We start from the raw sequence: 17,421 nt of genomic DNA, 5'->3' as shown, positions 1-17,421 counted from the left end.
GGTTTCAGCCCTATCCCACAGGCCAAGCTGAGGGACTCCACTGATACATGAATTCATCCACTGGACCTCTAGTTTTCTTATAAATCCTTTTTACTTCTATATTAATTTATTGTTGATTTTTAAAACATGCTACTTGCCATTTTCCATTTCTCTTAAAGCATTATCCATTTTATTTGCTCTTAAATCCCCCCTAGATTAGGATGTATGTATGTATTTTTTATGTAAAGCATTAACATTTATTTCACTCACAAATCTGAAATTTCAGTAGGGCTTTCATAGTCACCTTTTATTTAAAAAAAATAAACTCTCTATATGAGATTTACATAAAAGTTCGGGAGATCATGGAGAGTAATGTACCCCACATCCAGCAAACCAATACTTATTCAGTCTCCTTTAGTTTTCAGCCTGTCTCTATTTCTGTTTTACGGTACCATCCAAGATGCCCCATTACATTTAGTCATCATGGCTCCTTATGCTCCTTTTGGCTGTGACCATTTGTGACTTTGTTTTTGATGACCTAGACAGTATTGAGGAGGTCTATGGGGTGATTTTTTAGAATGTCCCTCACTTGGGACTGTCTGATGTTTTTCTCATTACAATGGGGTTATAGGCTTTTGAGATAAAGATCATGGATGTAAACTGCTATTTTCATTACATCATATCAAAGATACATACTTTCAACATGACATTACTTATCATATTGACCTTCATTACTTGGCTGAGATAGTATGTGTCCTTTTACTCTCCCCACCATCTCCTTTCCTTTCATACTCATAAAGGGAGTCATTATTTGAAGCCCCAAATTAAGGAATGGGCAGTTATGCTCCACCTCCTTGAGGGCAGAAAATCTACATAAACTACTTAGAATTCTTTGGCATGGGAGGTTTCTCATCTCCCCACTGATTTATTTATTCAATCATTTATTTATATCACTAAGGACTCATGGACTCATTTATTTTATACTTTGGTTATAATCTAATTTATTTATTTATTTTGTTGTCCAAATTGTTCCAGCTTTGGCCATTAGGAAGTCTTTCAGTTTGCGCCAAAGTCCACATAAGCCTTTTTTTTTGGGGGGGGGGGGGGGCGGTGTATAGTGATAATTTTTTTTTTTTTTTGGTTTGTTTGTTTGTTGAGCATTTTCTTTTTGGCACAACAGCTATGCCCCAGCCCCAAGATGCCTTGGTTCCATTTTATTGGAGAATGGTATTAGAAACCACAACCTGGCACTAGGCATACTCATTGCTACTGCCGTGCGTTGCTACTGCTACTGCTTCTAAGCCCACTTGCTAACAGAGCAAGGAAATATTTGCTTGCAAACAAACCTTTTTTCCCCCAAATAAACCAATATTTATTTGTACACTAGAGGCCCAGTGCACGAAACTCTTGCACAAGTAGGATCCCTAGTGGCTGCTGCCTGGATGCCATGGCCTTCCTTCATTCCGCACCACTCCCTGGTAGTCAGCTCATGTCATAGCCAGCGATCAAATTCCCAGTTGGTTGAACTCCTGAGGGCATACTTTGTATATTTGGCTTTTATATTTATAGAAGATATCCATCTATATTAAGTGGCAATATCATATATTAAGCTAAACATTGGTTCATACTGATGTCCCCGACTCTAATTCAATTCCACATGTATCCTTATTGCTATCTTCGTTGCTTGTCTATAACTATCATTTCCACAGTGAGAAACCTGTCCCCACCATCCACCATCCATTGTTCAATTGCAATACACATGCACAGTGATTTCAGAACTGTTAACCTGAACCCCTGCAGGAAACAACTGACTAACTAGAGTATAGTTCTTATGTGCTGTTTCTTTTACTTTTAGTCTTACAGACGCCAACTCTACATTTTCTTTCAACCCTTTCCATGAGGTTGACTCATACAGCCATTACAGTCTGCATTCCATTTTGGGAATCTTCCAATTTCCAAAAGATTTTTTTTAAACCTGCATGCATTAAGATTCACTTTTTGTGTCATAAAATTCTATGGGCTTTCATAAATGCATATCAATCACTTCAGTATTCCATAGCATGGTTTCACCATTCTAAGCCCTTCCTCTCTCATGCCTCACCTGTTCAACCCTCCACCCACTCTTCTTCTCCAATCCCTAGCAACCACTGATCTAAATTGTGTGAGACTCCATTTAGCTTTGTATGAAACTGCTGTACTGCCTTCCAAGTGGCTGTACTATTTTGCATTTGCATTATTAAACAGCAATAAATGACAGTTCCTGGTACTCTGCTTAATTGCCAGCAATTAATAATGTCAGTTTGTAGTATTTTAATCATTCTAATAGGTGTGCAGTGGTATCTCATTTAATTTGCATAACCATAATGAAAAATTATGTTGAGAATTTTTCATGTGCTTATTTGCCATTTATATATCTTCTTTGGCGTAGTACTTGTTCAGATATTTTGCCCATTTCTTTTTTGGGGGGCTAGGACCCTTTGTTTTCTTACTGTTGAATTTTGTAAGTTCTCTGAATATTTGGTATGTAAGTTCTTTATCAGATGTGTTTTGCAAAAAATTCCTTCCAGTATGTGGCTTGTCTTTTTATTCCCCTAAAAGTGCCTTTTGCAAAGCAGAAGTGTTTCATCTTAATACAGTTCAATGTATTATTTTTTCATGCTTTTAGTGTTACATAAAAAAACAAATATAAAAAACAACCTCATCCCCAAATCAAAGATTATGTAGATTTTTCTCTTATGTATCCTAGAAGTTTTATAGTTTACATTTAAGACTATGATCCACTTTGAATTTAATTTTGTGGAAGAAGTAAGGTTTGTATCTAAATTCAGGGTTGTTGTCTTTTGTTTTATTTTGTTTTTATATATGAACCTCAAGTTGTCCCAGCATCATTAATTGAAAAGACTATTCTTTTTTTCTTTGAATTTTCTTTCCACCTCTGTTAGAACTCAGTTGACTATTTTGAATGGGTCTATTGTGATCTCTGTTCTGCTCCATTAGCTTATATAGCCATTATTCCACCAGTACCACACTGTCTTGATCACTGCAGGTTTATAGTAAGTCTAAAATTTGATAGTATAATTCTTTCAAGTTTGTTCATTTCCAGTATTATATCAGCAGTATTTATTATGACATGATTTTTTTATATCTAATTTCTTGAGTTCTTCACCCCTCCTTTCAAATCCTACTTTTTAAAAAATCATCTAATTTTTGAGTTTTTAAAATTCAGATTTTATGTTGTTCTTTCATAGTCTATGTTATCTTAAAAATATGTAGCTAGTTTTATTTATTCTATTATAGTTTTCATCTGTTTTGTGAGTGCCTTTTTCTTGCATGTTTTCATTGTTTCTATGGAGATTATTATGTTTGTTGTTCTTTTTAATTTTCGTTATAAAGAAACTTTGTATGAACTTTAATCATAATCCTTTGGTTGCTTTTTTCTTAAATAAAAGAAATTCCCTCTAGTTTTATGAGGGAAGGGTAGGAAAGTGATAAATTTTCTACCTTCAAGAGCTTAGAGTTCCTTCTTGGTTTCTTTTGCAAGCTAATGAAAAACATGGCCTTGCATTTTCTAAATTATAAATCTTCTGGTAATTTATAACACTTTCATCAATACATTCTTTTCTTCATTTCTACTATTTTTCTGTTCTGATTAACTACTCCCGGAAGTTCTTCTCAATGCTAGGCCTTTCTTTGAAAAAAAGAACCTTGTATTTGTTAGTTTGAAGAGTTTATAGGGCCCAGAATACTCCTAATACTAACAGCCATGATCACATTGCCATTTCTTTGTCCAGTAAACAGGATCTAATCAAACTCCCTTCCAATTTGGCAGCTTCTCTCAGATTGACCACTGTGTTTTACAGTAAAAACATACTGGTAACTGAAGCGATCTGTTCTCAGGGCCTTAAGAATTTCAGTTGCCTTCCCACTGCTTTCCCCCACACAGATGAGATAACACAATGGTCTTATAACCATACACTGTTGTCCCCTACCTGCTTATCTTCGGGGTGAGGGTGGGAATTTCCTGGGACACTGTCAACTAGTTTTATTGTAGTGGTATCTGTGTGTCTTTGGGTTTGCTATCCTAGTTACTCAGTATGTTTTTATTTGGGAAGGGAGACTTTCAAATATTAAACCAACTTTGCCTTCCTCAAATAAGCCAAACTTGGTTGTAGTACATAATTTTAATGTATCACCAAACTCATTTTGCTAATAACTTTTAAAAATATTTATGAAATAGGTCGGCTTATATTTTTTTCTTAAAATGACTTTGTTGGGTTTTCTTATAAAAGTTATGTTATCTAAATGACAAATATCCATTCTTTTTTTTATAGATTTTACATTAAATTTATATTTATTAAATATAGGTAGAATTTATTGGTGAAGCTATCTGAGCCTCAATGTTCTTAGTGGAATATTTTAATTAAAGATTTAATTTCTTTACTAGATACAGTACTACATTGAGTGGCCAGATTATTATGATCTCTGAGCATAATAATCTGGCCACTCAGTGTGTGTGTGTGTGTGTGTGTGTGTGTGTGTGTGTATTAGAAGCCCGGTGCATGAATTCATGCATGGGGGAGGTCTGTCCAGCCTGGCCAGGGGGAGGGGACATGGGCGGTTGGCCAGTCTACCTGCTAGTCAAACTCCTGGTGGAGGAGACAATTTGCATATTAGCCTTTTATTATATAGGATATACCCTGAGTGGCTAGATTATTATGCATTCAGAGATCAGAATAATGAATAATATGGCCACTCGGTTTATATAAACTTTCTATCTCTCCTTCTTTCAGCTCTCAATTTTACTTAATCATTAAGTCATTGAAATAAAGCTGTCCAAAATCTGCTCTGATTATCATCTCAATCTTGGTAAAATCCAAAGTTATATCCCACCTTTGATCCCTCATATTGGTAATTTAGTCTTCTTTCTTTTTTGTTTCTGATAAGTCTTGCCAGTTCTTATAATTTTGTTAATTACTTTAAAAAGTTTGACTTCTTAGAGTTTTTCTAATATATATATATATATATATATATATATATATATATATATATATATATGTTTATATTTCATATACTTCTGCTCTGATTTCCTTTCTTCTACTTTGTTCTTTCTCTAGCTTATTAAGATATTTTCATCAAAATTTTAGCCTTCGTTCTTTTAAAATATGTATTATATATAACATATATCATACATAAATAATAAAGCTAAAAGGCTATACATTTTCCTCTGGGCATGGCTTTGACTGTAATCCACAAATTGTGATATATTTTATGTTTATTAACATTCATAAAAATATATCTTCAAATTTCTTCTGTGATATTCTCTGAGTAAGGTATTATTTAGAAGTATATTACTCAATTTCCAGATATTTGAAATTTTATATTTATCATTTCTTATTAATTTCTTAAATATTTCTGTGGTGGTCACAGAAAAAAATCCACATAATTTCAATCCTCTGATATTTGTTGAGACCTGCTTTCTAGACTATCTATAATAATAATAAAAGATAATAAAATGCTAATTAGACCAGACATCATTCTGGACATCATGCATGAAGATGGGGCCAGAGGGAAGCCCGGGCCCCAGGTGACTGCCAGCAGAGCAAAGCCATGGTCCTGAGTGCCTCATGGCAGCCAGAGCAAAGCCCAGGTCCCCGGTGCCAGAGGGAAGCCAGTGCCTGCAGCTGAGGGAAGGAAGGCCTTCTCTTTCATGAATTTTGTGCACCAGGCCTCTAGTATTCGATAAAAGTTCCATATGCACTTACAAAGACTGTTTATTCTTCAGTTGGTTGCTTTTGTCATTATTTCCTTTAGATGTCTTCACTCCTTTATCATTATGAAATATCCCTCTTTCTCTTCAATAATGTACCCTGTGTGAAGTCTATTTTATCTATATAGACAACCTTCATATATGTCTTTCATGGCATTCTTTTTGAAGAGGCCAGGGCAGTCATCTTATAAAATGACCCATTCTACGTATTTGTTCCCTCTTAGTTTCATTTAACTTGTTCCTCTATCCCAGTGGTCAGCAAACTGGCTTGCGAGCCACATGCGGCTCATGAGCTGCAGTTTGCCGCTCTCTTGACTAATGAGTTTGCCGACCACTGCTCTATCCTGTCCACTTTCTGGAAACCAGAAGTGAGATTTAGCTAAATTAGGTTTAGGGTAAACATACTTAGAAATAACACTTCATAGGCAGTGCTTTGAATTTTATATTTTATAATATCATGTCAGGATATGATCACCTTTAGCCTCATAATATTGTTGGATGAATTAAATGAGAAGAAGTATGTCAAGTGCCTAAGATGCTACATGACACATTAAAGGTAAAGAGCAGAGTTTCTCAGCCTTAGCACAACTAACATTTTGGACCAGATAATTCAGTGCAGTGAGCACTGTCCTATCCATTGTAGGATGTTTAGCAACATTCCTGAGCTCTACCCATTATATGCCAATAACATCCTCCAGCTGTAATAACCAAAAATATCTCCAGACAATGTCAAGTGTTCTCTATGGGTAAAAATCCGTCCCAATTCAGAATCACTGGCATAAAACAAAAACTGATATAAAAAAGTATTTGATAAATATTCTGTAAGCACTTACTATCATACCTTGTGCAAGGCTTTGAGATTAAGAGCTGAGTGGAACATGAATACTGACCTCGACATAGTCATAGTTTTAGGGAGAGATAATGAGGCAAATGGGAAATTAAAATATGGTGTGGTAAGTGCTGTAACAGGGACAATCACGTGCTATGAGAGGAAGAACACCTAACTCAGTCTGGAGCAGGAATTCATTCACCGAGAAATAGAGAATAGACTTCTGAGTTGAGATCCGCAGGACAGAACTGTCTCTCCTTTCCCATTAGGACTCAAGAGATCCATCCAGTAATGACTGTTGTGAATGAAAATAAACACTCAAGAAATAAATGATCAAAAACCCATATAATTTCCAGTCTGTACTTCAAAGTATGACCAATAAAGATTAATCTACTAGTAAATATACGGACACAAAGTAAGCCAGGAGTGAGAGGTAGAAATGGTACAATCAGCCATCTACTTCTTCAGATGTTGTATTTTCCCATTCTCTAGCTCTAGGTCTGTGTGGGGTCAGACTGAATAACTGAAACAAGATTAACACCAGTCAGGATAATGTCACATACATTCCTCATTAATACAGAAAGGCCTTAAATGAGGGTACCTTTCCAGCTGGGCATACTAGTCAGCTGCCTATACTTCCATTCTTCCTCCTGGCCAAGTGTTTCTTCTGCTTGGTTGCAGTGTAAGTCAGAGACTGGTTAACTGTCCACCAAACCAGTTTCCTCTAGTTGCTGGGCATATCGCTCAACTATCTTTCCTAACCTCAAACTGAGTTCTAGGCCAAGGCATGTATGAGTGAAAGTGATATGTTCTCCTTCCGGGTCTCGCCCATGAAAACTTTCCATGTGCAATTCTTCATATTGTTTTCATTTCTACAGGCTTGATGCAAACAAACATTGGTACCTCAAAAGGCAAGGTTTAAAGATGGCAGAGCTGAGGAGTGGAGAAAACCATGTTCCTGAGAATCCCCTTGGAGGAGAGAGGCCCCGCAAAGAGGAATGCCCTTCCTGGACTTAAAATGAATAAGAAGTAAACTTCCACTTAGTGAAGCCATGATATTTGAAGGTTTATCTAGTACAGCAGCCAGCCTGACCTTCCTAATAAGCCAAAGTGGAGCAAGGGGCAGGTTTACCCTGCAAATGCAACCCCTCTAGCCCCTGGACACGCAGAATTTCATCCATGATCACCAAGCCAGGGAGGAGTGCCTTGGCCAGAACTTCTCTTTGAGATTCCCCTGAGGGAAATGGGTATGCAGGAGGCTGTTTGCAGGGCTATTGCTAAAGATCACACTTCATCTAAAGTCTGCAGCACGGAAGTATGAAAGGACGTGGGCTTTGATGTTGGACAGATGTAGCTTTGAATCTTGGCTCCCCCCCGCCCATTCTTTGGCTCCATCTCTCTGGGCCTCTGTTTCTTCATCTGTAGAATGAGGGTAATGACACCTCGCAGGAATTTTGTGGGGATAAAATAACAGCCTGTAAAACACCGGCACAGTTCCTGGCATTTCCAAGGTATTCAATTAGCTCCCTTCTGACAACCATGAAATTAATGAATTGGAAATTTATTTATCCTTCTAATCAGAGGACTAGGGGAGAGCTAGCCTTTTCACCAAGCTCTGTATATTTATCCTTCCATAGAAATGTTGAATGTTTTGTAGAAAGAAACCAGGTCTAATAAATACCTGGGCGTGTTTTTCCTTGGTCTAAACAAGGAGAAGAATTTAAGCTTTAAGAAACTTAAAAATAAAAACATAAATGGAGGCAACATTCATTACTTTTATAACTACTTTCCCTTATAAGAAAGAAATGTCATATTTCCAGACCACAGTAGCAGAACATACGCTGGCCTTTGACCCAGCAGAAGAGAGAGAGAGAGGAAAAAAAAAAAAGGACAATTTACACAGCAGAGGGGGGAGTGATGGATTTTGCTGGGTAACACCCCTTCCCATTCCCCTGTCATCCCAGATAGAATGATCACAAAGCTAACGAGTTGGTGGCAAGACCTCACCTTTCCCAAGCCCATCTCTGGAGATGCAATTGAAAACGGGACAGGTAAATAGGGAACAACCTTCCAGAGAAGCTGGCAGAGCGGTGAGCTGCTGCAGCCCAGCTGTATCCGACTACGGGAGAAGGAGGCTGCAATGTCAGGCCGACCGGGATGCGGAGGGAAGCGAGAAAGAGAGCCACCCACCAGCATGACTAAGTGCTCTTGGGGACAATCCCTGCTCAGAGGGCAGAAAGCACATATCCAGATGTTAGGAGCTGCCAGATGTGATTAACTGAAGAAAGGTGGAGCTGCCCACTTAACCATCTGAGCAGCTCCCCTCATCAAAGGGACCCCAGACTTTTCTGCAAAAGCATTCATCAACAAAACGAATGGAGGCTCCGTCCCTCTCCCATCTTGCCCCTTTCCCTCTCCCGCTCTGATGCAGTCAGAACCTCGGCCTATTTTTAAACCACTGGCAATGTGCTCTGCCGTGGAAATGTGTGGGCTCCCTGACACAGCTAATGCACACTCAGAGAGAGACATGGGCCCGCCGCGGGGCTCCGCCCACGTGCTGTCCTTCCTCTCCCAGAAGAATGGGCAGAGGGAGTGCGGGCAGGACCTGACTGGGGAGCATACTACCTGTGCAGAGGAGGAGGGGGTATCCGACACTGGTTTCCATGATGGGGAACTAACTGTGGGCTTCCTTCCTTCCTGAAAGTGAAGGCTGAGGCAGGCCCGAACTAGCCCCACAGACAAATACCGAGAGAGGGTCCAGGCTGAGAAAAAGAAAATCGAACCCAGGTGCTGCTTCGAGCATCTTTTAAAGAAAAAGTGTTTATATGAATCTCGGTGTCTCTGTGACATGCATCTAATGTGCTTTAAATATAATAACAAACGTTTTCTTAAACATTGGAGACTTTTTTTTTTTTTAAGCAAGGTTGCAACGAAGCCAATTATATAGAAAAAAAGATGACTTTTCAAGAAAGGAGGTTGTTCTGTACTTACAATCGCTCCAGCTGCTTCAGATCCTGGAAGGCGCCTCTCTCGATGATGCTGACCTGGTTGTCTTCCAGATGCCTGGAACCACAGAGACAGTGAGGGTCAAAGACAAGAAGGGCTCAGGGGTCCTCAGGCCAGGCGCAGGCCATGCAGGCATAGTCATCCCACGACCCTGGGGCCCCATCTGGGATCAGAATGGTGGGACCAGCGCGGTGGGACAAGATAATTCACATCCCAGCTTGGTGTCACGGTAACCAGGGTATCGCCGCCTGCACACTTCTACCTGACAGATTGGTTTCCATGCCTCTATTTTAAGAATGTGCTCAGCAAATGTCCCCCCAAGCACTGCAGGATGCTGCACAGAAAAGGAAGAGGTAAAAGCTGCTTCTTATAAAAAACTACACATATAATCAGCATCTCTTCCCTCGGAGCTCCCTCCCGCGCGGATTCAAAAATACTTCACCACAAAGGGCCTGTCCGCTCGCTCACTGTCTCAGGGTCAGCCAGTGGAAAGGGTGAGGCTATTGTTGGACACCTGCCTGTGACGAAGGAAAACCAGCCTGGTGCCAGGAACTCCTTTCCCAGTGCTGCCCGTGCCCATCAGGAGGGTGATGGTTGCAAAAGCGAGGGCTCCCAGCCATGGGCTCTGCTGACCTCCAAAGTCTTCGGTGCAGGTGATTACAAAACTAAACACTCTGCTTAAAGCGAATTAGGTTCGTGCATGTGGCATATCCTAAGAATTGAGCTTACAATGGAACATGTGTTTCCCTAATTTAAAAAAAATAAATGGCATCTTAAAAAGGATTAGCAGGATGGTTGGGAAGGGAAGCAATGAAACTGCATAATTTCCATCCAGGGCTGGTGGCTGAGCGGGACCGAGTAGGGATGGAAGTGTGCTTCTCCGGAGGGTGGAGTTTAGGATGGGCCGTGAGCTCCTTGGGGTCAGGTAGGAGGAGGGGTGCTCTGAAGCAATGAAGCCAAGGCAGGAGGAAGGCAGAGCAGCCTGCAGAGGCTTAGCTCTCCTTCAGATGGATTCCTTCCATGACAGCTTCCACCGCTGACACCTCTGAGATGTTTCATAATCACACCAAGCCCCAAACTTCTTTTTTTTTAATATATATTTTATTGATTTTTTTTACAGAGAGGAAGAGAGAGGGATAGAGAATTAGAAACATCCGTGAGAGAAAAACATTGATCAGCTGCCTCCTGCACACCTCCCACTGGTACATGCCCTTGAGCGAAATCAAACCTGGGACCCTTCAGTCTGCAGGCTGATGCTCTGTCTACTAAGCCAAACCAGCCAGGGCAAACCCCAAACTTCTTAGGGTTCACACTTGGGCCTTTATATTTATTTTCAAATCCATCTATGTGTAAGGACCAGGAGGGTTCATCGTCATACTCCCAGACCTCACATTTGCCTGGACAGCAGCCTCTTAATAAAGGCTTATTGAATGGATGAAAAATAAAGAGGATTTAGGGCCACAGCATATACTGATTTTATATAAAAGAAATGGCTAGTCTAGGCCACATGAAGTTTCTCGCTTAGACTCTGAGTGAAGGGGTATTTTGGAATCAGGAATTTTCTCTTTCTCTCTCTCTCTCTCTCTCTCTCTCTCTCTCTCTCTCTCTCTCTCTCTCTCTCTCTCTCTTACACACACACACACACACACACACACACACACACACACACACAGAAACTCCTTTTGAGAAGTCAGCTGTCCCATGTCCAAATATCAACAACTGGCCAGAACTGAGCATGGGTCAGGCAAGGGACACATGCTCCCCACTTTGCCACAGTCCTCATCCATTCTGATTCATACATTTATGCTACTTCTGGCCTCTGAGAGGCTCCCCACTTTATATGGACACAATGAAGCAGAGCGATTAAGAGACTTGTCTAGGGAGAAATTATTTGTATAAAGTCACACAGCTAGTTCGGGAGGACTCTTAACTCTCACTCTCATATGCTTGCCAGATTTGACTTAGATCTCCTTTCCTGCCTTCTTACCAGCTGAGGGTAATGCCATTGGGCTATCTAGTCAAGGGCTCCAAGACTCACTCTTTTCATTTGTAAAACAGGAAAAAGAAAGTTAAAAACATCTCATAAGTGAGGCGTGGCTGGTATGGCTCAGTTGGTTGGAGTGTCATCCTGTATATCAAAAGGTCATGGGGGTTTGATTCTTGGTCAGGGCACATACCCAGGTTGTGGGTTAGATCCCTGGTTGGGCTGCCTACGGGAGGCAACCGATCAATGTTTCTCTCTCACATCAATGTTTTTTCTTTCTCTTGCTTCCTCCCCCTTCCTCTCTCTCTCAAATCAATAAAAGCATATCCTTGGGTGAGGATTTTTAAAAAATCACGTAAATAAAAATAAAAATGGAGCAAAGTATATAAATTATCGAGCCCAGGATCTCGAGTATAATTAGATGTTTAATAAATGTTATTTTCCTTTCCTTCTCTTCCTTTTTTACCTCGCCATATGGCAACGAGGGCCTTGGAATGCTAATAGACTCACGCTAGCACATTTTGCTAAACAGGGAACCAGTTCAATATTAGTGACGGGTGGTTTGTTCAGCTGGGTTTTTACCATCAATCAATCCATCATGTGGCTTGTTGTCATTACTTCCCAATTATAACAAGGAGCCACATAGGGAGGTGGAGTGTCTCAGACCCAGTGGGTTTTGAAGGAGTCAAACTCCAAGCTCCCATGATGAATCTTAGTTCTGTACTAATTAATCTAACGCTGCCAGCCTCTTTCAGAAAGAGAGGGAGGCAATTGCAAATGCATCTGTGGAGATAGCTGCCCCTTTTTACTTTGCTGAGGCCCCGGAAGGCTAACTTTCATCAGCTTCATCACATCAGAAACTTCCTCAACTCTGGCTTCCTGTTGGGTTCAGCCAGCTGCAGTCCCCAGCAGGAGATGGGAGGGTAGAAGGATATGAGTGAGGGTAGGAGATTTATTCGCAGTTCCCACCCTGCCAACTCACCTCAGGTTGACTTCACCTCTCTTCCCAAGACCACAGGTCCTGTCGGGCCGTCTCTACCTTTGCTAGGGGAACCACTTCATCCCACTGCTCCTGAGGCTTAGAGACGGTTGCTACTAGCCCCAGGGAACAATACCATCTCTTCCTTCCCACACCTTTGCAAGTAATTTCTTATTCAGCTCTCCTCATTTGTCCTGTGTGAGCATCATCTCTTTTCTGCTGGGAACATGACTGATAGGGTACCTAGGGCCCCTTCTAGATCCACTTCCTACGTCTACCAGAGTCCAGCCTAATGCTTGGCACTTAAGGGCTCAATGAATAATCAATATTTCATGAATCAATGAACTGTGAACCCTCACTTCTAGGCTGAGATCCAGTTTGGGAGCTTGTGCTAAAGCCAATGATATCACCCTCATGTTACTGACCAGATAGGGGGTCAGGGGGTCCAGGAAGAGCTGGAACGTCCATGGCTCCAGTCTGTTCTGAGTTAGGAGGACACAGACTGTGTTCATTTGCAGCATTGTAATTTTTTTTTAAACATTGGATCAGAATCGGATATCACTCCATGGGATGATGGCTGGGTGGAGTTTGGCTCTTTATTAGCCCCATTTGGGAGAAAGCTGTTTCCCACATTGTGGTCATAGCAGAGTTCTTGCAACAGACTATTGAGAAAGGGAACTAACTGACAGCACAGCAGAGTCCTTTTCCTACTCCTACCCCAAGGGAGAAAGAACTGTGAAGGGCAATTCTTACATCTTCTCTTTGAATGCACCTTATTTGGGAAAACTGCCTTTGGATGAGGTCGAAGTTCTCATTTTCTGTTTTTTCTGCTTTTGCCCATTCCCAGCGCCATGGTAACCCATTCTGCTAGGAAATGGGTGGCACAACCAAATTATTCAAGACCATTAAGTGTTTTCTAGTTTCATGATAAATTGTAAATAAGAAACAGATACAGGGAATATACCAAGGTGGGGTGAACGTTTTTCAAAAGAAGATAGTTGTTTAGGTTACTCTGCTAAACAGCAAAGATTAAGGAAAAATATTGTTTGTATGTCTGGGTATTTTATTGGTGTCTGCTGGAAAGCACTTCCACTATCCCACCTGCCTGATTTTTGTAGAGCAATAATGGACCTCTTGAATGGGACTGCCTTTGAGTTGATGAGATAATGAAACATATTATATTGATAGAGTCTATAATGTGGGGGAAGGAAGAGGATTTTGGCATCGCTTATCACAATAAGATTGTACCCATTAACTGAAAACAAAATAAGAAGAATGTACCAATAAACTACAGTCCAAGGAATGATGTAGACCATCCGGAGGATATTAACAGGATCTTATGTGATTATTTTAAACTTTCTATTTGCAGAGAAAAGATATGGAAATTGGAATTTTTATTAGTATTTCTGATGTAATGGTAAAATCAAAGGTTATTTTTGACTTTCTAAGAAAATGAAGCAGTAGGTGAAATTTCTGACTTGTATGAAAGGAAATCTTTCACAGATGCTAGGGGGTTAGAAATGGGAAGAAAAATGAGAGAAGCTAAATGTCTGTTCGTTAAGCAGCAAAATGACCTGGAACTACGTTGTTTACTGCCTATACCTCAATAAAAACACCTTGACATTGAGCACTGGAATTCCCTCATTCCTGTCCCAGTCTCAATTCTGAGCACACACATTTGTCATGGCTGTCAGTCATCTGACAGGCATATGACTGCTTAGAGCAAAAGACCGATATGGCAGGGGCTAGGGTCTTCCTTCCAAGGAGGGTGAGAGCAGTGTGCTGGCCGAAGACTGGGGGGCACGCCGATGGGAGAGCATCTGATGGCTGGAGGCCCAGCATTCGGATCCCAGTGTTCTCACACACTGGTGCTCAGGGAAACTCAGGCAACAGCTTGCTCATCAGCGGTGCATTTACACAACACATGGACTATTGGTTTTCTAAACTCCCTATAACGCAAGTGGCACTGCATGGAGCTTAGAAAGCACACATTCTGGGTTCTGATGCCTCCTCCCTTGGTCACCTGCTCTGTGGAGTTGGGACCACTTAACCTATCTGAGCCTCTGTTTCCCCTGGACATGTAGGGGTTAATAACTACATAACATAGCGTTTGGTCTGTGGAAGGTACCACATGTATCTTGGTTTATCATCATCATTACCATTATTAATTCTCAAGCAGGAAAACAGTGTTATACAAGTAATACTCCATAAGCTGCAGGGAGACTAAACAGACCGTTCATGAAAAGGTTTAACCGAAAAGCATCATTTGTGCAATTATGAGAATTAGAAAGACTTTTATTTAAATGGGTGGAATTGTATTCCCCCTCAAATCCAAAGGTTGATGCTCTTACCCCGGAGTGTGTCAGTATTCAACATTCTTTTGGAGATGAAGTCTGTACTGTGTAATCCAGTTAAAATGAGGTCATTAGGATGGGCCCTAGTCCAATTGATTAGTGTCCTTATAAAAGGGGAAACGTGGACATATATATCTTGACCAAAGATCGTGGAAAGGGCTCAGGGAGAAGACAACCACCTAAAAGCCAAGGAATTCCAGCCTTGGCCAGTTGGGCTCAGTGGTTAGAGTGTCAGCCTATGGACCACAGGTTCGATTCCTGGTCAAGGGCATGTACCTTGGTTGCAGGCTCAATCCCTGGCCCTGTCAGGGTATGTGTGGGAGGCAGCTCAGACTTAGAGATGAGGGATAACTATTTAGAAATGAGACCTCATATTCCTTGCTCTCCCATTTTGCAAATGCCCATTCTGCTACCTGTCTGCACAGCTGGGTGTTCAGCAAGGGCTCTGACCCTGTCTGGCTCCCTCCCCTCCCCCTCCCTCCAACCTCCTTCCCCCTCCTCTCCTCTCATTTCTCCATTAAACAACAAGATAAAGAACTTTTGTCCTGATTTTTCTTTTAATGCATATGCTGGAGAAGAAATTTTCATCTCTTTGGAAGGGAAGAATGGTTAGTCAGTCTGATATTGCTGTCATCCTAGAAGCTGGGCATGTTGACTTATTCGCGTATGGCCTTCTGTTTTCCCTGTCACTGGATGGACTTCTTCCATTGGTCTAGCCAGGCAGCAGGGAGGAGACAAAGAATGGGATTCCTGTGAAAACCTGGTACCTAATGAAAGGCTTTGTGCCACAGAATGGAAAATTCCTGTTGCCCAGTGCTAGGGGGTATAACATTAGGGCAATGGAACCCTTTCATAAGGCTGAAGAACAAAAAAAAAAAATGTGCTGGAGAATAATGTGCTACTTACAAGACTCGAAGGTTCTTGAGTCCAGCAAAGTCCATCTTGGTGATCCTAGTGATATTATTTCTGTCCAGGTCACTGAAATGGAGAGAAAATTTGGGTAAGATTTTTTTCAGGTTACATTTATAGTCTATTCAACCCAGACTGGCTTGGACTGGAGGGATGTTGCTTGTCAAGAAGAAGGCAATTCCAGTGATTAATGATATCCCCTGAGCATGCCCAGCTAACCTTAAGGGTATTGTATGGAATAAGCTATCCATTATGTCTGCAGCAGAGTTTGTTATATGTAGCTGCCTGGCTTCTGTTGCCCCTTCATCAGGTCAGAAATTTTTCTTTGGAAGCTCCCCACCCCCAACTCACAGATCACATCATAGAAGTGGGGCTGAACCTTTGTCTCAGCTTCAGGGATAAGCTCCTCACCAGGCCAGGATTATAGGCATCTTTGCCCCCTCTGACCAAAGTCATTGTTTGAGGAATGCGTACATGACTCAAATTCCCAGTGGGCTCTTCTGTACTGGGGCTGCTAAGCTGTTCAGCGCTGCCAGCAGCCATGTTTCCCATGAAAACAGAGCTTTCAAGAGCTAGGAGATAAAAAGATTGATTTCTGGTGCTATCCTACGAGGCTCTGGGGCCACACATGCCTGAAGTCAGACACCTCTGTATTTGGAGATTACGTGGAGCCACTCTATCGCTTCCCTCTTACATTTTAATTTACAGTAGTTTGGGTTAAATTTGCCATCACTTGAAACCAGAAGAATCTTAATTGACTTTGATACCTAGCCAGGTACTTGTCTATTTCCCACCTAGTTTGAGAAGTTCCCAAGGGCAAAGACTATATCTCATTTAACACCATAGCCCAGTGGTCGGCAAACTCATTAGTTAACAGAGCCAAATATCAACGGTATGATTGAAATTTCTCTTGAGAGCCAAATTTTTAAGTTTAAACATCTTCTAATGCCACTTCTTCAAAACAGACTCACCTAGGCCGTCGTATTTTGTGGAAGAGCCACACTCAAGAAGCCAAAGAGCCTCATGTGGCTTGCGAGCCTCAGTTTGCCGACCACAGCCATAGCCCAATAAGGTAGATTGTGTGCTTGACACAGAGTTAAGGTAACTTTGCTAATTTCCTACATTAGGTAAAGATAGCTACGTGGATTACTCCCACCTTTGTAGGCTTAAGATCCTAAAAATGGTCCCAAAGAGAAGGATTCATCATCGGAGAACTGAAAGCATTATGGTGGCGCTGTTGGGGAGAAGGGAGTACCATGGAGGTAGGAAACTAGGATTAGGGGAAAACAAAGACAAGAATAAACCTATATAAATGTGCTCACTAAAACTACATCAGAAGACTGGTCACAAAAAGGGACCATCAATAATGTTCTAATTCTTAATAATGAGTGCTGAACAATGAATTCCTATTTTCCATGCCTTCCTTATGAGAAACTTTCCGGGGCTTTGACCAAGTTAGAGCTTCAACAAGGTACCTGTAACCTATCTTGCTCTGCTTTCCTCCAGAACATTCAGCTAAAAGGACATTTTCCAGTAATGGGTTCCTATCTGCATGTTCTCTACAGTAGTCCCAGCATCCCTTTCTGTAGTTTCAGTGGCCCATGGTTAACTGCG

The 17,421-nt window shown here is 41.2% G+C and overlaps 1 protein-coding gene across 1 annotated transcript in view; it reads right to left on the bottom strand.

Annotated features, from left to right (window-relative positions):
• SLIT3 (slit guidance ligand 3) overlaps positions 1 to 17,421 on the bottom strand; it is a 493,393-nt gene that overhangs the window by 433,129 nt on the left and 42,843 nt on the right. Inside the window, exons 2-3 of the mRNA XM_036424070.2 lie at positions 15,805 to 15,876; positions 9,567 to 9,638 (exon numbers count right to left, since the gene is read on the bottom strand). Coding sequence (XP_036279963.2) covers positions 9,567 to 9,638; positions 15,805 to 15,876 — 144 coding nt within the window. The remainder of the gene's footprint in view (positions 1 to 9,566; positions 9,639 to 15,804; positions 15,877 to 17,421) is intronic.

The sequence above is a fragment of the Pipistrellus kuhlii genome, unplaced genomic scaffold, assembly GCF_014108245.1.
Source record: "Pipistrellus kuhlii isolate mPipKuh1 unplaced genomic scaffold, mPipKuh1.p scaffold_m20_p_8, whole genome shotgun sequence".
In the NCBI taxonomy this organism is placed as follows: Eukaryota; Metazoa; Chordata; class Mammalia; order Chiroptera; family Vespertilionidae; genus Pipistrellus; species Pipistrellus kuhlii.
Note: the sequence above shows the minus strand (reverse complement) of the source record. Positions and strands in the feature narration are given on the sequence as shown.